General features: G+C 46.7%; 1 protein-coding gene across 3 annotated transcripts in view; it reads right to left on the bottom strand.

The window, feature by feature from the left end:
* Window positions 1–26,573, bottom strand: part of ZNF821 (zinc finger protein 821) — a 104,009-nt gene that overhangs the window by 19,947 nt on the left and 57,489 nt on the right. For all 3 annotated transcript variants that reach the window (XM_030204675.1, XM_030204677.1, XM_030204678.1), the window contains 2 exons: window positions 26,373–26,498; window positions 9,428–9,558 (listed from right to left, as the gene is read on the bottom strand). In XM_030204675.1, coding sequence (XP_030060535.1) covers window positions 9,428–9,558; window positions 26,373–26,498 — 257 coding nt within the window. The remainder of the gene's footprint in view (window positions 1–9,427; window positions 9,559–26,372; window positions 26,499–26,573) is intronic.

Here is a 26,573-nt window from a genome sequence, read left to right as displayed (position 1 = left end):
GAAAAAAGAAGGGCATCCCTGACGAGCATTTGGTCGACTTTACTTGGTCCATTATTTTTCACGATCAAGCCTCCAAAAGGTGCCCGAACTGACCAGATGACCACCGGAGGCTATCGGGGATGACCTCCCCTTACTCCCCCAGTGGTCACCAACCCCCTTCCCACCCTAAAAAAAAAAAAAAATAATTTTTTTTTTTTTGCCAGCCTCAAATGGCATACCCAGCTCCATGGCAGCAGTATGCAGGTCCCTGGAGCAGTTTTAGTGGGTGCAGTGCACTTTAGTCTGGCGGACCCAGGCCCATCCCCCCACCTGTTACACTTGTGCTGGTAAATGTGAGCCCTCCAAAACCCACCCAAAACCCACTGTACCCACATGTAGGTGCCCCCCTTCACTCCTTAGGGCTATGGTAGTGGTGTATAGTTGTGGGGAGTGGGTTTTGGGGGGGCTCAGCAACGAAGGTAAGGGAGCTATGCACCTGGGAGCAATTTGTGAAGTCCACTGCAGTGCCCCCTAGGGTGCCCGGCTGGTGTCCTGGATTGTCAGATGGACAGTGCATTACGAATGCTGACTCCTCCCATGACCAAATGCCTTGGATTTGTTCGTTTTTGAGATGGGCGCCTTCGGTTTCCATTATCGCTGAAAAACGAAACTGCCCAGCTCAAATCCGCAGAAATCCAATGCATTTGCCCGGTACAAACCGTATTATCGAAAAAAAAAAAGATGGGCGCCCATTTTTTTTCGAAAATACGGTCTGTCCCGCCCCTTCACGTACCCATTCTCGGACATAGACGCCCATGGAGATGGGCGTTCGAGTTCGATTATGCCCCTCAGAAAAGTTCTTGAATGAATGATTTTCATTTATTAGGTTTCCCAAGTTGCAAAGGTGTACATTTTAAGAAGATTTATAACAGCTCTTTGTCATATTGGATGGTCTCCATATAGAATAATATTCCTGTATTTGTTAAAACAGCAGCATTTTTCTTTTTCTTTTGGAAATGTTGAAAACTTACTTATTTCAGAAATATCTTGTTTGTAAGTAGGCTTTTAAGTGTTGATTAGTTTTTGTGTCATTTGTTATTATTTTGTAGTTTGCATGATTATGTTTAGATATATGTTATGACTGTACACTGCTTTGAACTTTATGGGATTCATCAGTTTATAAATCCTAGAGAATAGGATAGAATAGAATCTAGATGCCCTTGAAAATTCTTTTTAATAAAGCCTGTGGCTCCAAATACAATGGGAAATACAATGATGGTGATAAGGTTTATCCCCCCTCCCGATTTGCCTTATTGCATATATGTCACACGGAATGGTTTCTGATCTTTAAACAAATGTAATATCAAACATATAAATGGCGAGTGGCGTACTCACTCGCAAATGCGCAGTAGAGACCCTCTCTGCCCCGCCCCGTGTCAATACGTTATGATGAGGGCGGAACAGAGAGGGTCTCTACTGCGCATTTGTGAGGGACGAAACCGCCGTCGTTAACGCTCCCCCCACCCGGCCGGGCCCTCGCTCCGCTATTGAAACAGCGAGGGAACGCAGCACACAGCTCTGCTGAGCTGCCGTCCTTCCTTCTTCTTCTCTGCCTGTGTCCCGCCCTCGACGACGTTACATCACATGAAGCCGGGACACAGGCAGAGAAGAAGAAGGAAGGACGGCAGCTCAGCAGAGCTGTGTGCTGCGTTCCCTCGCTGTTTCAATAGCGGAGTGAGGGCCCGGGCCAGATGGAGGGGTGGCGGCGACTCGGGGGGGGGGGCAAGTTCGGCAGCGGAGTGAGGGCCCGGGCCAGATGGAGGGGTGGCGGCGACTCGGGGGGGGGGGCAAGTTCGGCGGCGGGGGGGGGGGGCCTTGCAGCGGCGACGGGAAGGGGCTTTCAACCCCCCCTTTCCTATACGAGCCCGTTTTTACGGGCTCAACGGCTAGTTAGACAAAGAGAGCATGAGAAAACACATTAAGCACTTTTTCTCTTCTTTCACATATTCTGTTGCTTCCTTCCTTATTTATACTGGTGGATTTTCACTCATTCTTTCTACTTGTTTATGTTTATTAAAACTTGATATACCACCTTCACTAAAACGATAGGACAAGGTAGTTTACAGGTAAAATCAATAACATAAAAGAACACAAAATAGAGAAGAACTCCAAATTCGATAGTAAAGAATCACTCGTATCAAGACAACAATCATACTAAGAACAACACAAACTACACTGAAACATACTAAGATTAGTAAGACTCTAGCAACAGTAAGCACAGTTCTCACAGAGGGATGCCGAGGGAGCTTTTAGCAGGGATTTGAAGCGGGGGAATGAAAGTTCAGACCTCAAAGAGGGAGGATGATCGTTCCAAAGCTTAGGGGCTAGAAAAAAGAAAGCAGACTTACGGGTTGATTCTTAGTGGTCCAATTTAGGGGCAGGAAGGGTAAGTCAGTGTGCATCAAGGGAATGAAGGGAGCGAGAAGGAGTTTAAGGGTTGACTACAGTTGTTATGATTCTGCCGGTTTGGCTGAGGGGGAGGGGGGACGTCTCTTCTGATTGGCTGCCAGGGGTTGTGCTGACGTCAGGGGATAGTACTTTAGCCTGCAGCTGAAGAGTTTCTCTGCTTTTGCGTTACTTATCTGGTGGTAACAGGAAAGCCTGATAGGTTTCTCTCAGAACATGCTCTAGGTTCTGACAGGGATCTGTGTTGATTTAGAGTATTCTTTTCCTTCCCTCTGGGTTAGCTGCTGCTGTGTGTGTGTGTGTGTGGTAGCTCTGTAATCAGGGTCAGCTGCTCGTTTGTTTAGTGGGGGCTGGGCATTGCTCAGCCTCAGGGGCTCTGGGCTGAGTGAGAGCCTTCTCCTTTGTTTGTTTGTTTTAAGGATTTCTCTTCCCAGTGTCCTGGCCTGCTGGCTCAGTGAGTTTAACCCTTTGTGTACTGTGTGTATTGTATTCCTGCCTCTGCCAGTGTGTTTGTTTGGATGGGCCCCACTCCCTCTCGGGAGGGGAAGCATTCTCTCTGATTGTTTGTTGATTTATGGCACTCTCTCTCTGCTGGCTCTACAAGCTTAACCCTTTATGTTCTGTGTGCCTCTGTCTACAGTGGGTTTGAGGCAAAGGCTTTCTGCCTTCCTTTGTGTTTGGTTCCTCTGGCTTCTGCCTGGGGCTCCTACCCTGGTGGGGAGGGGGTTGCTGTGTTAGTTCCCCTGTCCTGCGCTAGTCCCCTGCGTGGGCGTGGCCCGCTCTGGTCCTTTGTTTCCCCCTCTGCCCTATTGCTGGTGTTCAGCGCGTGTCTGGCATCTTGGGGCCCTCTGGGTTCTTTCACCCCTCCCTGTGTGTGATTGGGTTCCAGTTCAGCCGTGAGGCTCGCACGAGTGGCTCTGTCTGCGTGGGTTCCGGTTCGGCCGCGAGGCCCGCCTGTATGCCTATTTCCCTTCTTCCTGAGGGACTGGGGGGAGGGGTAGCTTAGGGGGTATTGTGTAGCTGGGGTGTGCGGTGGTGGGTTGGTCTCCCCTTGGCCTGGGTTGGCGCCCTGCTGGCCTCGGCCAGGGCCCAAGGGCTCACGACCAACCCAACGGATTACAGAACGCAAAAGCCATGAGCTCGACCGATCCATCCCCCATGCAGCTGCTCCAGCAATTGCATGCTCAGCTACAACAGGTATCGGGAGTCGTGAACGCACTGTCTCAACGGGTAGACTCGCTGACTGTCACGGGGGCTGCGGAGGTCCCGCCAGCAGCTACTCCGCCTAGTTCCCACGCATGTGGCCGAGGGATTCGGGTGGCTACGCCCCCGAGGTACGAGGGCGACAGTAAGACCTGCCGGGGGTTCCTCAATCAATGCCAAATTGTCTTCGAGTTGCAGGCCCAGGATTTTCCTTCGGATCGGGCGAAGGTGGCTTATATTATCTCTCTACTGGCAGGCCCCGCTCTGGCCTGGGCCTCGCCCTTATGGGAGAAGAAGGATCCCCTCCTGGATAATTTGGCAGAGTTTTTGAAACAATTTCGGCTCATCTTTGAGGAACCCGGGAAGCCCTCCTCGGCGGCGACTCAGCTGTTGAACCTACATCAGGGGCGACTCTCTCTGGGTGAGTACGCCATCCAGTTTCGGACTTTGGCCGCAGAGCTAGGTTGGGATAACCCAAGCCTGACTGCGGTATTTTGGCATGGTGTCTCGGCCAACATTAAGGACGAACTCACAGGCCGGGAGCTGCCCTCAGATCTGAATGACCTCATCCGTCTCTGTACCCAGGTGGACATCCGGTTCAGGGAGCGGGCCTGTGAACGTCGCGCTGGTCAGCAGGTTGCAGGGGCTAACTTGAGGAGCTCGCACAAGAGCCCTGCTTCCCCGTCGCTGGGTGTGCCCGCTGGGTCTGAACCTATGCAGGTTGACCGGGCGGCCCAGGAGAGACAGCGGAGACGCTCTAAGGGGCTGTGCCTGCATTGTGGAGTGAAAGGGCACTTTGTCCGTGAGTGCCCGAAGAGAAAGAAGTTGGGAAACCAGCAGCCCTGATACCGGCTAGGGAGACCGGGTCAGGGCCAAAGTCCTTCTCCCCTTGGATGCAGGTTTTGGTGCCAGTTCTACTGGCGATTAAGGATACCCCTTGTTTTGAGGCGCTAGTTGACTCGGGGGCGGGAGGCAACTTTATCAGCGCGGACCTGGTGCGGGTTCATCAAATTCCTACGATGGAGTTACCTCAGCCCATCACCGTCTCAGCGGCTTGGGGACTGGTTCGGGGAGTTCTCCGCTCCAGAACCGTGCCTATGACCATACGGGTAGGAGTCTTACACAAAGAAGTTATCTCCTTCTACGTCCTTCCGTCGGCCACTGAGGCCATAATCCTGGGATTACCCTGGCTTCGCCTGCATAACCCTTGCATTGATTGGGCCCGGGGTGAATTGACGGCGTGGGGCCCGGGCTGCCAGAAGGTCTGTTTGGATAAGGTCTCGCCAGCCCCAGTGACGCTTCCTTTGGATCGAGCCAATGTTGTGTTACCGGGGCCCTACAGATCCTTTGGAGATGTTTTTTCCAAACAGCAAGCAGAGATTCTGCCTCCTCATCGCTCCTATGACTGTGCCATAGAGCTACTACCTGGCACTGAACCTCCCCGTGGCCGCGTATACCCCCTATCCCGGCCAGAGACGGAAGCCATGTCCCAGTATATTCGAGAGAACCTAGCTCGAGGCTTCATCCGGCCCTCTAAATCACCCGCGGGGGCTGGATTCTTCTTTGTGGAGAAGAAGGATGGGGGGTTGCGCCCCTGTATTGACTACAGGGGACTCAATGCCATCACGCGGAAGGACAAATACCCCCTTCCCTTGATTTCTGAGATGTTTGACCGCCTCCAGGGAGCCCAGATCTTCTCCAAGCTCGATCTCAGGGGGGCCTACAACCTTGTGCGGATCAAGGAGGGGGATGAGTGGAAGACGGCGTTTAACACCCGCGACGGGCATTACGAATATCTGGTAATGCCCTTTGGACTTGCTAATGCTCCAGCCGTCTTCCAAGCCTTCATGAATGACATCTTCAGGGATCTCCTGTATAAGTTTGTGATGGTCTACTTGGACGATATTTTGATTTTTTCAAGGGCTGAGGAAGAGCACCAGGAGCACCTGAAGACCGTATTGCAGCGGTTGAGGGAGAACCACCTCTATGTGAAATTGGAAAAATGTGAATTCCATCGCTCCGAACTGCTCTTCCTGGGGTACATCATTTCTAACCACGGGCTGCGTATGGACCCCAGTAAGCTGACAGCCATCCTGCACTGGCAGCAACCTACGGGGCGTAAGGCTCTACAGCGCTTCTTAGGTTTTGCCAACTACTATAGGCAGTTTATTTGGAATTACTCGTCCCTGACTGCCCCTCTTACTGCCTTGACTAAGAAGAACGCTGACGCTCGCAACTGGTCGCCTGAGGCGTGTCAGGCCTTTGAGAATCTGAAACAGGCATTTGTTGGAGCTCCAGTGTTGCGCCATCCCAACCCGACAAATAAATTTTTCGTGGAAGTGGATGCATCATCGGTTGGCGTAGGAGCAGTGCTGTCCCAGGCCCACCCCAGTGGGAAACTTCTCCCATGTGCATTCTTCTCTAGAAAGTATACCCCTGCCGAGAAGAATTATGCCATCGGGGATCAGGAGCTATTAGCCATTAAATTGGCCCTGGAAGAATGGCGTCATCTGCTGGAAGGGGCGCAGGAGCCCTTCACGGTGTTCACGGACCATAAAAACCTGACTTATTTACGAGAAGCGAGAAGGCTGAATCCTCGCCAGGCCCGGTGGGCACTATTCTTCCCCCGCTTTGATTTCATTCTGACCTATCGTCCAGCGGAGAAGAACATCAAGGCAGATGCCCTCTCCAGGTCCATGGAGGCTGACCTGGAGGAAGAACCCCTGCAGTATGTAATTAAACCTGATGTCATTGTGCCCGCGATGACGCTAGCAGTACCTGCAGGTATGACCTTTGTGCCACCCCGGCTGAGAGAAAAGACACTCCAATGGGGGCATGCCTCTCGAATGGCAGGACATCCCGGGATCCTGGGAACCAAGCGGTTCATCTTCCAGCAGTATTGGTGGCCTTCACTTGATTGGGATGTGCAGGAGTTTGTGGCTGCGTGTCCTGAGTGCGCCCAGCATAAGGCTGACCGTCGGAGACCCCAGGGGTTGCTGATGCCTTTACCGGTACCTGAGAGACCGTGGACCCACATTGCCATGGACTTTGTTACGGATCTGCCTAACTCTGAAGGGCACACAGTTGTCTTGGTAGTGGTGGACCGGTTTTCTAAAATGGCCCACTTCATACCCATGCCTACCCTTCCTTCGGCGGTGAAGCTGGCACAGTATTTCATCAGCTCTATTTTTCGTCTCCATGGTCTGCCAGAATCTATTACCTCTGATCGAGGAGTACAGTTTGTCTCAAAGTTCTGGAGAGCCCTGAATCGGGCCCTTGAAGTAAAGCTGAACTTTTCGTCGGGATATCACCCACAATCCAATGGCCAAACAGAACGAGTGAACCAATGCTTGAAGCAGTTCCTACGGATGTATGTCAATGAGCACCACAACAACTGGAGTCAGCTGCTGCCTTGGGCAGAATTCGCTCATAACAACCGAGTGAGCTCGGCCACGGGCGCGTCGCCCTTTTACATCGTATATGGACGACACCCGCGGATACCAGCCCCCTTGAAAACCAACTTGGATGTCCCGGCAGCGGTTGATGCGGTGACCTCGCTCCAAGCAATTTGGTCATCAGTTCAGAAAGCGCTGCGAGTGACCTCCACTCGTATGAAACGCCAAGCGGATCGGTCTCGCAGAGTGGAACCGCACTTCCAGCCTGGCGACTTGGTGTGGTTGTCCACGCGTAATCTTCGTCTGAAGATTCCCTCCTCCCGCTTTGCACCTCGATTTGTGGGCCCGTATCCCATTGTGAGGCAAGTGAATCGGGTCTGTTATCAGCTAAAGTTACCACCTACATTACGGGTACATAACACCTTTCATGTGTCCTTGCTGAAGCCTGTGATTCTGAGAAAAGGGGCTTTGCCCGCGTTGCCTGCTAGTCCAGCCATCTCAGCCTCCCAGGGGGAATACGAAGTCCGGGATGTCTTGGATGCAAGACGCTTCCGGGGACATCTCCAGTATCTCATTGCGTGGATGGGATATGGACCGGCAGACAATTCCTGGGAGGACGCTACTCATGTCCACGCGCCAATCCTAGTCAGACGGTTCCATCGCCTTTTCCCTCACAAACCTAAACCTCGTGGACGGGGTAGGGGGGGCCCTTGAAGGGGGGGTGATGTTATGATTCTGCCGGTTTGGCTGAGGGGGAGGGGGGACGTCTCTTCTGATTGGCTGCCAGGGGTTGTGCTGACGTCAGGGGATAGTACTTTAGCCTGCAGCTGAAGAGTTTCTCTGCTTTTGCGTTACTTATCTGGTGGTAACAGGAAAGCCTGATAGGTTTCTCTCAGAACGTGCTCTAGGTTCTGACAGGGATCTGTGTTGATTTAGAGTATTCTTTTCCTTCCCTCTGGGTTAGCTGCTGCTGTGTGTGTGTGTGTGTGCGCGCGTAGCTCTGTAATCAGGGTCAGCTGCTCGTTTGTTTAGTGGGGGCTGGGCATTGCTCAGCCTCTGGGGCTCTGGGCTGAGTGAGAGCCTTCTCCTTTGTTTGTTTGTTTTAAGGATTTCTCTTCCCAGTGTCCTGGCCTGCTGGCTCAGTGAGTTTAACCCTTTGTGTACTGTGTGTATTGTATTCCTGCCTCTGCCAGTGTGTTTGTTTGGATGGGCCCCACTCCCTCTCGGGAGGGGAAGCATTCTCTCTGATTGTTTGTTGATTTATGGCACTCTCTCTCTGCTGGCTCTACAAGCTTAACCCTTTATGTTCTGTGTGCCTCTGTCTACAGTGGGTTTGAGGCAAAGGCTTTCTGCCTTCCTTTGTGTTTGGTTCCTCTGGCTTCTGCCTGGGGCTCCTACCCTGGTGGGGAGGGGGTTGCTGTGTTAGTTCCCCTGTCCTGCGCTAGTCCCCTGCGTGGGCGTGGCCCGCTCTGGTCCTTTGTTTCCCCCTCTGCCCTATTGCTGGTGTTCAGCGCGTGTCTGGCATCTTGGGGCCCTCTGGGTTCTTTCACCCCTCCCTGTGTGTGATTGGGTTCCAGTTCAGCCGTGAGGCTCGCACGAGTGGCTCTGTCTGCGTGGGTTCCGGTTCGGCCGCGAGGCCCGCCTGTATGCCTATTTCCCTTCTTCCTGAGGGACTGGGGGGAGGGGTAGCTTAGGGGGTATTGTGTAGCTGGGGTGTGCGGTGGTGGGTCGGTCTCCCCTTGGCCTGGGTCGGCGCCCTGCTGGCCTCGGCCAGGGCCCAAGGGCTCACGACCAACCCAACGGATTACAACAGTAGCAAGATATGAGGGGATGCCTAGATGAAGTGCTTGAAATGTGTCAAAACACTTGTCCAAGTTTAATTACGGAGAAATATTCTGGACATTGACTTTCATATTTCAACATTTTTTGCTTATTTGACACTTAAGTAGCCTGGAGGTCTATGATTAAACAAAGGGAACAACTGATAGTGAACTATATATTTAATGACATTGTACTAACTTCCGGAAATTCCTCCCCAGTAATAAACTAAAGAGAAGAAAAATTGCAAATGCTGTTTCAAAAGAAATTCAAAATTCTCTCGCATTTTTTTTTTGTTTTTTTAGATATGATTTCATTTTTCTCCGATTCTTAATTTTCAGTTTTGTGATATGAGAGATACTGTTCCAGGGTCTACATCTGATATGAGGAACTGTGTTTGTAGTATAAGTAGTATGGGTTATAGTGGTAAAACATAAAAGAAATCTTGTGGATTACAATTTAGCTGTGTTGCTTGTTGTTATGGTTTGTTTGCCACAGATGTACCACAGATGCCTGAATTAAATTAAAGTTTAATAAAGAGATAATGACAAAAAAGGTAGACTTGCCTCCTGCTCCTCACATCGACCTGCTGATGCAATTTCAGGCTCTTTCTTCACTTTCATAAGTGTCCCATCTTCCTCTGAAGCTGGGGAAGAGATTTCATCCACTGTAGTCTCTTCGTCTACTTCACTGTCACCTGGAATAAACACTCCAATCACTCATGCAAACACCTCCTGCGCACAGATCCACATTTCAACCATTAGACCAAGGGTATAACCAGGCTTTCTATAACATGATCGTTACTAGCCTTTTAGATGATTTGAGTTCTCCTGTGGCTGAGGGTACAATGCAGCTGCCTCTAGAGAGGGTTGGATTCACCTGAAGATGCAGCAGGGGGTTTCCTCCAATAAAAGAGCATCATGGAGGAGAAAAGAGGAGAAACATGCAGCGGTCTCCCTCAAGAGATGTTATGTTATGTTATATCCCGTCTGCGGGAGGAGCCTGCGAGCCAGCAGCCAATGCCTCAGCAGCCAATGCCTTAAGGCTGCCAAGACAGTGCCTGCCGGTGCCGCGCTTTTTTTTTTTTAAACATTTCTCGTCCTTAGCGCCGTTAGCGCTTCTTCTTTTTTGTAGCGCCGGCCCTGCTGCTCAACAGGAAAAGCAGCAGTGGCCGGCAATGGGGGCTGGCGCTGGCATGCAGGGCGGGCCTCGTCGAAGAAAAGAGGGAAAACATGGAAGGATGGGGAGAAAAAGAGGGAAAACAGATGGAAGGATGGGGAGAAAGAGGGAAAACATGGAAGGATGGGGAGAAAAGAGGGAAAACAGATGGAAGGATGGCAGAGAATGAGGGAAAACATGGAAGGATGGGGAGAAAGAGGGAAACATGGAAGGATGGGGAGAATGAGGGAAAACATGGAAGGATGGGGAGAAAGAGGGAAAACTTGGAAGGATGGGGAGAAAAGAGGGAAAACAGATGGAAGGATGGCAGAGAATGAGGGAAAACATGGAAGGATGGGGAGAAAAGAGGGAAAACAGATGGAAGGATGGCAGAGAATGAGGGAAAACATGGAAGGATGGGGAGAAAGAGGGAAACATGGAAGGATGGGGAGAAAGAGGGAAACATGGAAGGATGGGGAGAATGAGGGAAAACATGGAAGGATGGGGAGAAAAGAGGGAAAACAGATGGAAGGATGGCAGAGAATGAGGGAAAACATGGAAGGATGGGGAGAAAGAGGGAAAACTTGGAAGGATGGGGAGAAAAGAGGGAAAACAGATGGAAGGATGGCAGAGAATGAGGGAAAACATGGAAGGATGGGGAGAAAGAGGGAAAACATGGAAGGATGGGGAGAAAAGATAGAAAACAGATGGAAGGATGGGGAGAGAAAGAGGGAAAACGGATGGATGGGGAGAGAGACTCTGGATGGAAGGATGGGGAGAGAAAGGGGAGAGACTGGAAGGATGCAGAGAAAGGTGAGAGACTGGAAGGATGTGGAGAGAGAAGGGACACTGAACAGAAAAGGGTAGAGTGATACAGAGACACTGGTTAGAAAGAGGGAGAGAGACATTAGATGGAAGGATCAGGAGAGAGGATAGATGGATGGAAGGATGGGGAGAGAAAGAGCGAAGACGCTGGATGGAAGGGTAGGGAGAAAGAGGTGACACTGGACGGAAGGATGCAGAAAGAAAGAGGGGAGACTACTGGAAGAATGGGGAGAGAGAGGGGAGACTGGAAGGATGGGGAGAGAAAGAAGAGAGCTGCTGGATGGAAAAGGAGAGTAGTGAAAGACTGGAGAATAAGGGGCATGGGGAGAACAAGGGTGAGAAAAAGATGAAAAGCCATAAGTAGATGAAGGAAATTAAAGAATGGATAGTAAGAATGAATTAAATCAGGACAGAGAGAGAGAGGCAGAAAAATATTGAAGAAAGCAAAGAAAAAGGAGAGAAAAATGAGAAATGGCCAGGAAACCGTGGCAGAAGTTAAGCGAAAACGAAGGAAAGCAGAATCTAGAGACTGGGAGCGACACAATGAGAAAAAGTAAATGGCCATACAAGAAAGGTAAAGAAAATAATTTTATTTTTAATTTAGGATAAAGTAATATGGTACCTGTGTTAATGAAGTTTCAGAGACCAATACTTCCTTCCTTAGGTCAGGCGAGGATACCGTAACAGCATTATACTGACCTGAGGCAGGAGGTTTTGGCCTCTGAAAGCTCATTGAAAAGGGTGTTAGGCTATTAAATAAATTTTCTGAAATCTGATGCACTGAAAAGCAGCACTTTACCCTGTGTGACAAATGCATCTGATTAGCGTGACTAAATTTTGCTGGGGGAGGGGGGTAGAGAGAAAATTTTGTGCCCACCCACTTTGGGTTCAGGCCCATCCAAAATTGGCAGTCTGGCTACGCCACTGGACTATAGTAAGCAGACTTCACCATGATATTTACCTGAAGCTGCATTGTAAGCAAGTTATCCAATTCAACCCCTAACATTTTGGAATGTAGGTCCAATGAGAAGGTATTATGTCACACTCACCCCCTTGACAACCTAGGAGCAAGCCAGTAGTAGTTATATTTTACAATCTTAATGCCTTCAGACTTTAAGCCCCTGCACCTTTAAGAAGGCAACGTCAACAAGACAATGTCACTTAGAAAGTGCTACTAGGAAGGAGGAGAAGAAACCCCTTTTTAGCTTGGAACCCCTAGACAACTGCCTAAACTGCCTACTGGAAGATTGGGTCCAAGCATGAACCAATTTGACATCAATGTGACTAACTCACCACATTTTTGTGCACTTCCAGTTTCAATAGGCTGGAGAAGAGATGTTATGACCTAAGAATGTAATCTATAGGTCTGATATTCAAAATGCCTGCCGCATTGAGCCTGCCATGAGTGGGAAAAAGTGCGGGGTACAAATGTAACAAAAATAAATTAAAAAAAAAAAAAAGCTGAGCTACTAAATTTATGTTACTAAGTTAGATTTCTAAATTAGTGTCTATTTTTAGCCAAACATAAGAGCTTAAGTTTGAAGCTGAAAATTCATTGTAATTTAGGAGCTTAAAAGTTACATTTATAAATTTAGACAGCTAAGTTACTTACCTGTAGCAGGTGTTTTCCCGAAGACAGCATGCATATATTCTCACATATGGGTGATATGATCCATGAAGCCCGGTACGGATACTGCCAAGTGCACTGTCACTTTAAATCTTTGAGGAAGTACCCCCACTGAGCATGTGCGAGTGCCTTCCCACCCGACGCACAAGTGCGGGATCAGCAGTATAGTGTTAAAACTAAGAAGACAAAATGGGATTATGACAATACTTTATCTGTTACAGTTGTTGTTTTACACAAAGGGATCGGTGGGATCTTCTACATTATGTATTGTCTTTTACCAATGTATGTTTATAATGGAGAAAAACTAATGGACTCTTTGCACTTTGTAATAATTCTTTATTATTCATGAATAAAAAATATTTTGAAATAAAACTAAGAAGACAACTCCAAGGGGAGGCGGGAGGGATGTGAGAATTTATGCCTGCTGTCCTTGGAGAACACCTGCTGCAGGCTTGTAACTCAGCTTTCTCCAAGGACAAGCAGGCATAATATTCTCACATATGGAACTCAATAGTTACCAAGCTCACAGGAAAGATGAATTTTTTGTAACTAAGTAGATAGTGAGCCTGGTGGAAATAATGGGCTGGGGGGCGGAGGTAGATTTTAAACAGTAAAAAGATTCTGCGGGACTGCTTGTCCAAACTGGCTAACTTACCTGGAATACTGCTCCAGACAGTAGTGAGCAGTAAAGGTGTGGATAGAAGACCACATAGCTGCATTGCAAATATCTTAAATAGAGGCAGAGCGGAAATGGGCTACTGAGGCCGCCATGACTCTACATTATGAGGGGTGACTCGGCCATTGAGGGTCAGCCCAGCCTGAGTATATGTACAGGAGATACAGTCAACCAACCAAGCAGAGATTGCATGCTTGGTGCTGGGAATTCCCAATCTGTTAGGATCAAATGATACAAAAAGCTTGGAGGATTTCTGATGAGGTTTTGTTCGTTCTAGATAATATGCTAGAGCATGCTTGCAGTCTAAAGTATGCAGTGCTGCTTTTCCAGGATGAGAACAAGGTTTAGGAAAGAAGACAGGTAGTACAATGGAATGGTGGACATGGAACTCCGAAACCACCTTTGGGAGGAATTTAGGGTGGGTTTGGAGTTCAACGCTGTTCTGGTAGACCCTGGTGTAAGGAGGGTCTGCCACAAGGGCTTGAAGCTCATTGACTCTTCTGGCAGAAGAGCGAGCTATTAAGAACACTACTTTATACATGAGGAATTTGAGAGAACAAGAACGGAGTGGTTCAAAGAGCAGTGAGGATGACATTGAGGTCCCACGTCACCGAGGTGGTTTGATAGGAGGTTTGGTATGAAATAAACCCTTCATGAATCTAGCTATCAAGGGATGAACTGAAACTGGTTTATTATTCATTTTAGTATGAAAAACACTGATGTTGGGTGTTATTAGGAAGGGTATGGAGTCCAGGTGTGCGGATGTTATAATGCCGTTGTATCGCTCCATGGTGCGACCGCACCTGGAGTATTGTGTTCAGTACTGGTCTCCGTATCTCAAAAAAGATATAGTAGAATTGGAAAAGGTACAGCGAAGGGCGACGAAAATGATAGTGGGGATGGGACGACTTTCCTACGAAGAGAGGCTGAGAAGGCTAGGGCTTTTCAGCTTGGAGAAGAGACGGCTGAGGGGAGATATGATAGAAGTGTATAAAATAATGAGTGGAATGGATCGGGTGGATGTGAAGCGACTGTTCACGCTATCCAAAAATACTAGGACTAGAGGGCATGAGTTGAAGCTACAGTGTGGTAAATTTAAAACGAATCGGAGAAAATTTTTCTTCACCCAACGTGTAATTAGACTCTGGAATTCGTTGCCGGAGAACGTGGTAAGGGCGGTTAGCTTGACGGAGTTTAAAAAGGGGTTAGATAGATTCCTAAAGGACAAGTCCATAGACCGCTATTAAATGGACTTGGAAAAATTCCGCATTTTTAGGTATAACTTGTCTGGAATGTTTTTACGTTTGGGGAGCGTGCCAGGTGCCCTTGACCTGGATTGGCCACTGTCGGTGACAGGATGCTGGGCTAGATGGACCTTTGGTCTTTCCCAGTATGGCACTACTTATGTACTTATGGCACTCAAATGTACTTTGACTGAGCTAGTTTTGAGTCCCAAATCCAAAAGGTGGAGGAAGTACTCCATAGAGCAGGTAGAGAGCATGTAGTAGGATAGAGAATGTTTTTCACTTTAAACAGAAGGTTTTCTAGAGGCAAGAAGTATTTTAGAGACTGTGTGAGGAAGATTCAATGAACATAACTCTATTTCGTCAGGTACCAAGCCGTGAGGGCCAGAGAGTGAGGATCTGGATGAAAGAGGGATCCCTCGTTCTGAGTTATTAGGGTTGGGAAAGGATCTAACCTGAATGGTTCCCTGGATGACAACTCTAGGAGAACAGGAAACCAGATTTGACATGACCAGTAGGGAGAAATTAGAATCATGGTCCCTTGGTCTCAGCGTACTTTGAGAAGAGTTTTCCCTATGAGAGGCAGTGGGGGAAAGGTGTATAAAAGATCTATTCCCCAATGGAACTGTGTGGTTGGGAGCATAGAGTCTGGAACAGAATTGGGGAAGTTTGTTGTTCTGAGGGGAAACAAAGAGGTCTATTGTTGGGGTCCTGTAATTACCTTACTGGGACAAGCATGGTAGCGACAGCGACTTGGCCCTGATTGGCCTTGTCAGGGATTGGGCTGGCATCTGAGGCAGATGATGTCAGACCCTATTTAAGCCCACCCCTGCTTGTATTGGACGCTCTGGCATCAATCCCCTCAGCTGTGAGCTTGTCTTCACTGATTTTCCGTTTCTCTGTGCTTTCAGCACAGCATGTGCTGTTTCTCTCTGTATGGGTTTGCCTTTAATCATTTACTTGCTGAATCTACTGCTTAGGTTGTAAGCTCTGTCGAGCAGGGACTGTCTCTTCATGGTCAGGTGTACAGCGCTGCGTACGTCTAGTAGCACTATAGAAATGATGAGTAGTAGTAGTTAGGTCTGTCAGAGCTTACCTTCACGGATCTTCCATTTGTCTGTGCCTTCAAGCAAAGTGTGTGCAGTCTCTCTGTGTGGGTTTGCCTTTAACCCTTCATTTGCTGTTTCTACTATTTGAGTCTGCGTGTACTGGCCCTTTATTGACCTTTTGTTGTGTGTGCTCAGCACAGCGTGTGAGGCCTGGCTGCTGCGGGTTCACCCTCAGCCTAGTATATTCTTAGGGGATCCTGTTCTGTTTCTTTCTTCCTAGCTGTTTGAGTTCCAGTTTGGCCTTGTGGCCTGTGTGCTTGGACTCTGTTACGTGTGGGTTCCAGTTCGGCCTTGCGTCCCATATGAGTGTTCTACCTTTCCTTCCTTGTTGTGCTCTCTAGTCTCCCTGGGCTTGCAGGGCCTCATAGCCTTTAGTCTCTTTCGCTAGCATAGGCTCAGTCTGACTTAGGCCTTGGCCTATGTCCACGGTCACAAGCTGCAGAGAGATCATTCAAGAGGTTGACTCTGCTCAGTTTGTCTGCTACAGTATTCAGTTTGGCAGCTAGATAAACAGCTCTAAGAAAGATGTTTCGAGAAGCTGCCCAAGTCCAAATTTGGATTGATTGTCGACAAAGGAGGTAACAATCGGTTCTTCCCTGTTTGTTCAGGTAATATATTGCTACTTGGTTGTCTGTGCCAATTAGCAGTTCCTGATTGAGAATTCGGTCCTGGAAGGTTTTGAGAGTGTTCCAAACTGCTTGCATTTCTGGGAGGTTGATATGATGCGCTTTATCTTGTGGGAACCAAGAACCTTGTGTGTGTAGACTGTTGATGTGTGCTCCCCAACCCGTCATGGAAGTGTCCATAGTGAGGACCTTGTGATTTGAAGGGGGTTGGAACAGAAGGCCTTGGCTGAGATTGTTGGATGCCATCCACCACTGTAGAGAGTAGTATAGATGTAGAGTTATTTGAATTTGAGCGTACAGTGAGTCCATGGCTTAGAACTGTGGATTTGGTGAATGAATAGTTAATTTTTAAACCTCAAAATTAAAGGAAAAATAACCTTCATTTGTTAGTAGAAAATTTGAGTGACTTACTCTCATCAGCCTTTTCCCTCACCTCTGGAAGCAATCAATTTATGTAGATTGATTGCTCTTGGGGGTTTGAAAGACCCCAGGCACCACACATATCTCTAAAGATTAAGCATACCTAATGAATAATGTTTCTTTTTGACTCCTAAGTTCCAGTTGACTTGTTTATAGTTAAGAAAATATTATATTTCATAGTCCTGAAACAAACTATCTGTATCTCACCTATCAATTTATATTTTACTTCTATGTATTCTTGCTGACCTATTGAATCCTTTGATTAAGACTGATTGTTAGCAGACCGTCTGATGTAAGTTGTTTGTACAAAGATTGCTCATATAAACCGTATGTTCACTCTGGAAGACAAGAAGTTCATTGAAGACTTTAATTTGCCAGTGGTCTCTCCTTTGAAGCTTCTTCATTGCTAGCAATACGTGTTATTCTGAATAAAGGAATTCTAAACTATTATCCTGCTGTGAAGTGTTAAATCTATTCAGTCAGAATCAACAATTCTGCGACTCCAACGTGATCCTTGGGTTCCAGTTGGCTTTGCATTGAGATTCAGCCTACATAAAAGGTAAGAGAAAAACAGACTCTCTTTATTGCCTGGGATTACGCTTAATGTAGTACTGAGTCCCAGCTGAGACTTAATGATTAATGAACACTTCTGCTATTAGGACTGGTCGGTTAACTTCCTTTTTCCAGAAATATATGTTGTGTTTTTGTGAATGGCTTTGGGTCAATTTGAGGTTTGTGTTTCTATTCATTTATACTAAGTATTCTGCTTTTAAAATTCGGGTGTTATCCACATTTTACAACAAAATTACTTCCTTGCTCCTTTTGTTTGGTTGACAGCTATGTTCTGCTGTCTGTGAACTATTTGTATTGATCAACATTGCCCTTTTCTGGGTAAAATGGATATTGTATGTATTTCAAAGTTTTAAAATACATGTGGAAAATAAGCTTTTAAATGTTTGTGAATCGTTTATTGATTGGTTTAGACCCACTAAGCTTAAAAGTCACTTTGTGGCTTAAGAAAATTGAGAGCCAATCTTCACATATATTTCCAATCAATAAACGATTGGGGGGCCAGATTATAGACTCTAGGAATTAGAAACCTATGGAACTTTGGAAGGCTAAGTGCTTTGAAAATATGCCTACCAGTATTTTAAATGGTATGAGGAATGTTTGAAACGTGATAAAGTACATGCTCTGTCAGGTTTGAAAAACACGAAGGAGAAACAGATTGAGGATGTTAAATGTAATATGGAAAAGAAATTAGCTGAGGTAAAAAATAAAGCTGATTATTTTGAAAAAAGATGTGCTTCTTTGTATCCAGTACTTCAGCCCAGTGTCCCACCTTCTGATTATCAAGCAGATGATAACACAGAGGAAGATATAGCAGACCTTTTTCTGTCCTGCAGAAGGGGATTAGTGGTAGAAATCCTGATGTATTCCATCTGATTCAGGGACACCTCGGAGAAAAACAATCACCTGCTTTTCCAGATACAGGGGGTAAATCTTACAGTGTGACAAGAGAAAATATGATGCAATATTTATACAGGTTGGATTGGAGTTAAAAAGAATGTATAATGATTTGTCTCTTAATGAGTTGCAGGAAATATATAGAAAAGCTAAAAAAATTAATGACACAGAAGTAAAAGGTTTACTTAAAGATTTACTGACAAGGGCTAATTGTAAAAGTGTTGACAATTATGAGAAATTAGAAAAAGATTATAAAAAATTGTCTTATCCTGAATTATGTGCCTTGCATCAAAACAAGTCCAGGCTTGTTTTGATGCAAGGCACATAATTCAGGATAAGTCCAGGCTTAGGCACACAAATGCTAGTAAGCAGGACTCAGAATCAGAGACAGAGAGGGTTACAGCCAGGGGCGTAGCTACGGGTGGGCCTGGATGGGCCCAGGCCCACCCAATTTCAGCTCAGGCCCGCCCAAGCGTGCACACACTGCAGCAGAAACGGCACCCGCTCTGGCTCAGCTGATCTCTCCAGACTCGCAGCGGCGAACTGGCAGGCGGCGGTAGTAAAAGCATAAAGTAGCCAGGCTCCTCGACTCCGTTCTTCGCTTCCCTGCCCTCTTTGCGTCCCGGCCACCCGCCCGAAAGGAAATGACATCAGAGGAATCCTCTGATGTCATTTCCTTTCGGGCGGGCGGCCGGGACGCAGAGAGGGCAGGGAAGCGAAGAACGGAGTCGAGGAGCCTGGCTGCTTTATGCTTTTACTACCGCCAGTTCGCCGCTGCGACTAGAGATGGAGGGAAGGAACTGGAAGCCATTTAGAAAATCTCTGTCTACTCCCCCGCACAGCCGTCGCCGTTCACTCAAATCACAGCAAGCAAACCTGTGAGCTGCTGCCTGCATCCACGTTGTCGTTCTTTATTGTTGGTAAGCAGAGGGTTGTGAGCAGAGGGAAGGATGGGACTGGGAGGGGTGGGGAGCAGAGGGAAAGAGCAGAAGATGGATGGGACTGGGAGGGGTGGTGAGCAGAGGGAAGGAGCAGGAAATGGATGGGACTGGGAGGGGTGGTGAGCAGAGGGAAGGAGCAGGAAATAGATGGGACTGGGAGGGGTGGTGAGCAGAGGGAAGGAGCAGGAGATGGATGGGACTGGGAGGGTGGTGAGTACAGAGTTTGGGGAATGGGGGACTAATGAAGTGGGTGAAAGATGGGGGAGGAATTTAGGAGACTGGGTAAGGGAGAGACAGAGGGGGGAATGGGAGTGCTGGAGAGGGAATGAGAGGGAGATGGTCAAAGGGGAGAGAGGAGCATCGATGGACATGGAGGGGAGGACAGGGCCCAGGGAGAGAGGAGAAATTGCTGGACATGGAGAGGAGGGTTGCTGGACATGGGTGGACCAGGGGAGGGCAGGGAGAGAATTGTTGGACATGGATGGAGGGGAAGGAAGGGAAGACAGGAAGGAGATGCACATTGATGGAGGGGAAGGGAGAGAGAAGAAATGCTGACATGGATGGAGGGGAGGGAAGAGAGAGGAAAGAGATGATATGGATGGAGGGGAGGGAAGAGAGAGGAAAGAGATGATATGAGGGAAAAGGAAGAGAGGAGAAAAACTGCACATGGATGGAGAAAACAGGCAGAAGCTGGATCCACTGAACAGTCAAGTCTGCGGAGGACCCAGCTTTTACTTACAGATGTAGAGCAAGAAATGAAGAAGAAAGGAGGAAAATAAAGAAATAAATGGAAAGGAAGCCCCGGAAACAGAGTTAAGAGGACAGATAGCAGCAGAATCAGATACTGGGCCAGCATGATCAGAAAAATAAAGTCATCAGACAACAAAGGTAGAAAAAAATAATTTTATTTTCATTATAGTGTTGGAATATGTCCACTTTGAGAATCAGATGCTCAACATTAAACGTTTATATTTATTCACTTATTTATGGCATTTTATCCCACATTAAACATGAATTAGATTGGAACCTGGGATCATTTATTTTTTTTTCCTGGAGAGAGTAATGCATTGCCTCCCCCCCCCCCCCCCAGGCTCTCTCCCCAGCTATAGCCAGCTCTGCAATTTGGAGGGGAGGTGGGGGGGGGGGGGGGGGCGCAGAGGTGGACCGGGGAGAGAGCCTGTTGTTAAACATTTACCAGCAAACCACGGTCTAGTGCCCACCCATCCAACCTGTTGGCCCACTCAAAAGTTGACTTCTGGCTACGCCACTGGTTACAGCTTATCCATTATGATTGTTGCCTGGGGAACAAGATAAATTAGTGAGAGTCCCAGGGCCAGATGCACTAAACCTTAACGACCCTCTAACAACCCTTTAACGAAGGAAATTCCTAACCTTTGCATGCATTAAAGGCCTTTTTTCCGACGAAGCAAGCAGCTAACAAAAACGGAATACAAAAGAGTAACTACCATTGTAATGTGGACGATGCGGGATGCACTAACAATACCGACGATTACACCGAATCATTTACCGCGACATATTAAATGTATGGTCAGAGCAGTCGTAAAGGCCTAAGTTGTCATCTCCCCGCTTCCCCCCCCCTCACCTTAAAATTCCAAGCTGGCATGTTTAAAAACAAAAGTGAGATAAACAACACCTCCTCGCTTCTCTGCTCTCCTCTGAAGCCAATTTCCGGGTTCTGAAAACAACTTTAAGCTGCTCAGGTCAGGTCCCCCTCCCTTCCTCTGTTTCCCCCAGCCGGGGGCGGGCCCAGGTCTCTCTGCTGAGCTATAGGCAATCACAGTGAAAGAGGTCTTTTGTTAGAAAGGGGGGTTTATGAAGGACATCCTTTTTGGAGTCTTGAGGAGGACCTCTTCAACTGCACTCTCCTGCTAGGATCACAGAGCTAAATGCTCGCATGTCCCAATCCCCCCCCCCCTCGCACGCTCCCATCTGACGTAAGCAACCTACATAGGTTTAATACGTTTGTGTTGAAGTTTGTGGCTCTGCGCATGTTTTAGGAGCCGATTACCGACAGGGATTATGAATCTGTAATGCACTGTACTTTACAATACCGCACCGAACATGTGTGACTTGTTTTTTTGGTGCATTCTTCGTTTTTTCAAATTCGGTATGCACTTTTATGTTTTAGATTTTTTTACGTTTGGTTGATGCATCTGGGCCCCAGTCCCTTGGAATGTCTCTGCGATCAGAGCCATAGTCAAAGATTTTCCTGATAGCGAGGAAGATCCAGTAAAGTGGCAGAAAGAACTGCGTAGCATGTTTGATGGTTATAATCCCACTGATGTGAATTGTCTCGAGAGCTCTTCGTCCTGATATCAAATTAAGTAAACTCTTCAAGGATGCTAAATGGTAAACAAGAGGATCCAACTATTGATTATTCGAAAGATGACAACTTAGATGAACTTAAAGCCAAATGTAATGAGATAGTAACTAAAGTTACAGAACTATAGAATACAAAGGCTGACTGGAGTATAATTTTATTTATTTATTTGGATTTTGCTCACACCTTTTTTAGTAGTAGCTCAAGGTGAGCTACATTTAGTACCCTGGGTACTATAAATACATGTCAACAGAAACCTGGGGAAGATCCCTCTAAATATTGGGACCAACTGGCAAATGAATTTAAGAAATATTCTGGAATAGACAATGCTTTGGAGAATGCTGTTCCAGGTGTCAGTGCAGTATATGTTAAATTGGCTCCTGCCCTCTGTACAATCATTGCTCAAAACCATATGTGTTGGATGGAGTACAGAAACACCTCAGACTCTTTGAAGTAGCTAAACATTGTCATCACAAAATACTTGATCAGGAAGCAGAGAAAGGCTCCAAATTAGCTAAGAAACAAGAACGATTATTGAATTTGCAATTGCGATCTTTCCAGAGCTCAAATAACCAGGGAAGCGGAAGAGGTCAAGGGCCTGGAAATAACAATGGCCTACTAACAGGACCATGTTTTATATGTGACCAAATGGGACACTGGAAAATTTCATGTCCTGAAAAGCCTCCATGAGGACCCCTTGATTCTGGAGTGGAACAATCCCTGTATATCCATGATCCACCAAGTGACTGACTACATATGGGGAACTCCAGTACTGAAGAACCCAAGAAGACTTTTCATGGAGAACCATCACCTAAGACCCTCTATCCTTTCATATCCTTTGATGCTGATTGATCGTTTAATGCTATAGTGAATGGACAACCAACCCGGTTGCTGATTGACACTGGAGCCACATGCTCTGCTCTCAAATGTTCAGAATTTCCCACAATTTCTCTGTCAGGGGAAATGGTCCAAGCTGAAGGACTATCTGGGAACCCTATACCTCATGCATTATCTGAACCTGTGTTTATTCAAGAGAGACCTTACATAAGTACATAAATATTGCCATATTGGGCCAGGCCGAAGGTCCATCAAGTCCAGCATCCTGTTTCCAACAGTGGCCAATCCAGGTCACAAGCCTTCATATCAAGGAAACACTTTGCTTATGAGCCCTACCCTTCCAGTCAATCTGATGGGCAGAGACCTTTTGTGCCGTCTGGACTGTACGATCTACTGTACCCCAGATGGTATATTTCTTCAAGTCTGAGGAAAGGGGGGAGTAGGAGGAGTGGGCTCTTCAACAACACCAGTAGGCGACGTGAGTTAGGAACAATCTCTTTATTTAAATATACACTCGAGTGCATATGTAAACCACCTTGTGGTGGTTTGGTTTGCCTATATTTCTTCAAGTTCCAGAGCAACTCTTACAGGACATTGAAGCCATAATGTTTATGTCTCTCAAGGAGCCTGTCCATACTGATAGCATGGATCCAGAACTGGAAACTCATCTTCTTGCAGTTCCACAGGCCTTGTGGGATTCAAGCCCAAATGAAGTGGGGTGGGAATCTGACTGGCACCACCTTGCTAGACTGTCATTGAAATGCTTTGAAGCTTCACTTACATATACTATCAACTAACACATTTGCTTATTTCCGATCTGACGAAGAAGGGCAACCTTCGAAAGCTAATCGAGAAATGTATTAAGTTATGTCCAATAAAAAAGGTATCATCTTATTTTCTTTTCCATGTTTTATTTTGTTTGATTTCTATTGATAACCTTTAAGAGTGGACTAACACAGCTACCACACCTCTCTACTTCAGATTATTTATAAATATGTTAAATAGCACTCAACTATTCACCCTCCTCCATTGAGAAAAATGGACATTAACTTACCCTCTGTTTTCTGTCCAATAACCAATTCCTAATCCACAGAAGGACATAGTCTCATATCCCATGACTTTTTAGTTTTATAGCTATAGCTTAAGCCATTTCACAGACAAAGCCTGGAAAGCATATACTTTCTGGGGGAGAACATAAGAATAGCCATACTGGGTCAGACCAATGGTCCATCCAGCCCAGTATCCTGCTTCCAACAGTGGCCAAGCCAGGTCACAAATACCTGGCAGAAATCCAAATAGTAGTTGCTGAAGTGGCGGAGAAGGATCAGATGGAATGCCATAGGACTCTTCATCTGAGAGGTCTTGTGGGTGTTATCTGTCTCCCAGGAGAGGACCAAGTCTGACTCTTCAAAGTACTGCTCATGAGAAATACATGGAAGAAAGTGTTGACCAGAACGTCGGCTTTGTGTTGAGGTGGAGATGAAAACGGTAAAGGAATTCAAACATGCGTGGGATAAACATAAAGGAATCCTGTTCAGAAGGAATAGATCCTCAGGAGCTTAACCGAGATTGGATAGCAGAGCCGGTGGTGGGAGGCGGGGCTGGAGGTTGGGAGGCGGGGATAGTGCTGGGCACACTTATACGGTCTGTGCCAGAGCCAGTGGTGGGAGGCGGGACTGGAGGTTGGGAGGCAGGGATAGTGCTGGGCAGACTTATACGGTCTGTGTCAGAGCCGGTGGTGGGAGACAGGGATAGTGCTGGGCAGACTTATACGGTCTATGCCAGAGCCGGTGGTGGGAGGCGGGGATAGTGCTGGGCAGACTTATACGGTCTGTGCCCTGAAAAGCATAGGTACAAATCAAAGTAGGGTATACACAAAAAGTAGCACACATGAGTTGTCTTGTTGGGCAGACTGGATGGACCGTGCAGGCCTTTTTCTGCCGTCATCTACTATGTTACTATGTTAGGTGCGTCGAAGCATATGAGCTTCTGAAGTTAGAGAAAGCTCTTTTGCCGATAACACATGCATCAGTCGGGTGCAAGCTGCCTCTGATGGTCAAAGTTGAGCTGGTGTGTGGAACCTCTCCTGTGACTGTCTCTCCAATGTATCCATGGGCTGGGCTAAGGCCAGCGCAAACACCCTGTAAGCCTGTATAGACTGCAAATGCAATAGCCCTGAAAAACTCCTCCTTGAGCACAGCCTGGATTTCTTCATGAAGGGTAGGTGTTGGTACTAGCTGAGAAAGCAGTGTGGGAACAGCCTGAGATATAGCCATTAACATTGCAGCTTTTGCACCTTTTTTCTTTTATCTCCTATTTCTTTGTTATCCTTTTCTTTCCTATTATATTTTGGAGTTCTTTTCCTCTTTCATGTTAATTTTATAACATTTTTACATATATCGCTTTATCATCTCTAGAGGAAAAGCGATTATTTAAGTTTTAATAAATCAAAATCAAGCCTGTGCATATCTCGGAGATCTCCAAGGCTCTCGATACGAAATGACCTGGAGAGAAGGAGAGCGGTCACTGCAGCAAAGACCCTTCCCGTGCATTGAGGACATCGATGCAGGAGAGATATAGGACGAGTGTGTGGAGGGAAAACAATGCTTTTTAGGCTTTTTGTGCATACTGCACCGATGACGAGGACGTAGAGTCCTGACGCTTTTACGGCATCGAATATGATGTAGCACCCTCTTGATGTTAAATGGGTGCATGCGATGTTGATACCGGTTCCACATCGTGTACCAAGTCTCCTGCCATACTTGATGTCGATGTCTATGCAGAACCAAAATGTTTTTTGCACTGAATTCTGCGGACTTTAAGGGACCTCTCTTGCATGCACTGGCAGAGGTTACAGTTAATGTCTCATTGCTCTGGACCTAGGCACTGAACACACCAGTTATGGGAGTCTTTGCCTGAAATAGTCCTACTGTATTGAGTACACTTCTTAAACCGTAGAAATAAAAGGTCCAAAAATTTCCACAAAAGTTCAACACAAGAGAGAAGCAAGTGGAAACACAGTTTCAAGAGATCAAGCCAGGATCAGGGGTGAGATGCTCCAAAAAACTTTATTGAGGACCCAACACGGTCCGTGTTTCGGTTTTTAAAAAAACCTTCATCAGGGGTCAATCAGTAGTAGCACAGGGGATATACCATTTTAAATTATACCTGTTGGTACGAGGCAACACTTTTTATTTCATTCAAGAGACTACATTTTTACAAGCTCCTTTGTCTGTCAGTATATCCCCTGTGCTACTACTGATTGACCCCTGATGAAGGTTTTTTTAAAAACCGAAACACGGACCGTGTTGGGTCCTCAATAAAGTTTTTTGGAGCATCTCACCCCTGATCCTGGCTTGATCTCTTGAAACTGTGTTTCCACTTGCTTCTCTCTTGTACACTTCTTAAAGCCATTTGGCATTCTCGATGACATGGAAGAAAAATGCTGACACAAGGTCAAAAGGCTCTATGGCCTGGGGAGCTCAAGTAGTCACGTATCCGAAAAAGGTCGATGATTTTGGGGTATGAGAAAGGGTTCAGAGGCTCCTCAGGCTGAAATTTGAAAAATCGATAAAAATGTAGAAAAAGTGAATAAACTATATAAAGTATCACTGAAAAAAGTAAAATACAATAAAAAAATATCCAGAAAAAGAGAAGGCACTAAAAAGGCAAAGTTTTTCGTGCTGAAGAGAGATTAAAAACATAACCTCTCTGCTCTGTGCTGAACCAAGTTGGGTGGGAAGGCACCCGTGCATGTGCAGTGGGAGTACTGCCTCAAAGATTTAAAGTGACAGTACACTTGGAGAATGTCACCCACAAGTGAGAATATTATGCCTACTTGTCTTCAGAGAATATCATTTATTTATCTAGATTTATGAGAATAATCCCGAAAATTGTCACTAAGCTTTTAAGTTTATCCCGCCCTAAATCCACCCCTGTTGCCACCCGTTTATGTTCCTAGTTTAGGAGTTCAGTGAAATTCTGAGTATAAATTTAGGCAGTCAACCCTAGAAAATTTTCAGAGAGGCCAATTTAGTACATAAGTACAAACGTACATAAGTAATGCCATACTGGGAAAAGACCAAAGGTCCATCGAGCCCAGCATCCTGTCCCCGACAGCGGCCAATCCAGGTCAAGGGCACCTGGCAAGCTACCCAAACGTACATAACTGTCAAAGTTAGAAGCATAAATCATATGAATATTGGGCCCATTAACTCCTTTTTAGTAGCTTTTGACTTACTGCTACTGACATCCTGATCTGCTGGCTGCTGTAGTGATGGGTGCTGTTGAGCAAACTGTCTTGAGAATTCAGTTTTCATCATTGCTTGGCGAGCCTGCTCCTCAAGTCCTGCAATCACCTGCTCCCCTGGAAGAAAGGACAAATATCATGCCACATTTTAGCTACATGGGAAAGAGAACATGGGTTATTCCATCAAAATGA

This window comes from Microcaecilia unicolor, chromosome 5 (genome assembly GCF_901765095.1).
Source record: "Microcaecilia unicolor chromosome 5, aMicUni1.1, whole genome shotgun sequence".
Lineage (NCBI taxonomy): Eukaryota > Metazoa > Chordata > Amphibia > Gymnophiona > Siphonopidae > Microcaecilia > Microcaecilia unicolor.
This window is presented reverse-complemented; position numbering and strand designations above follow the sequence as displayed.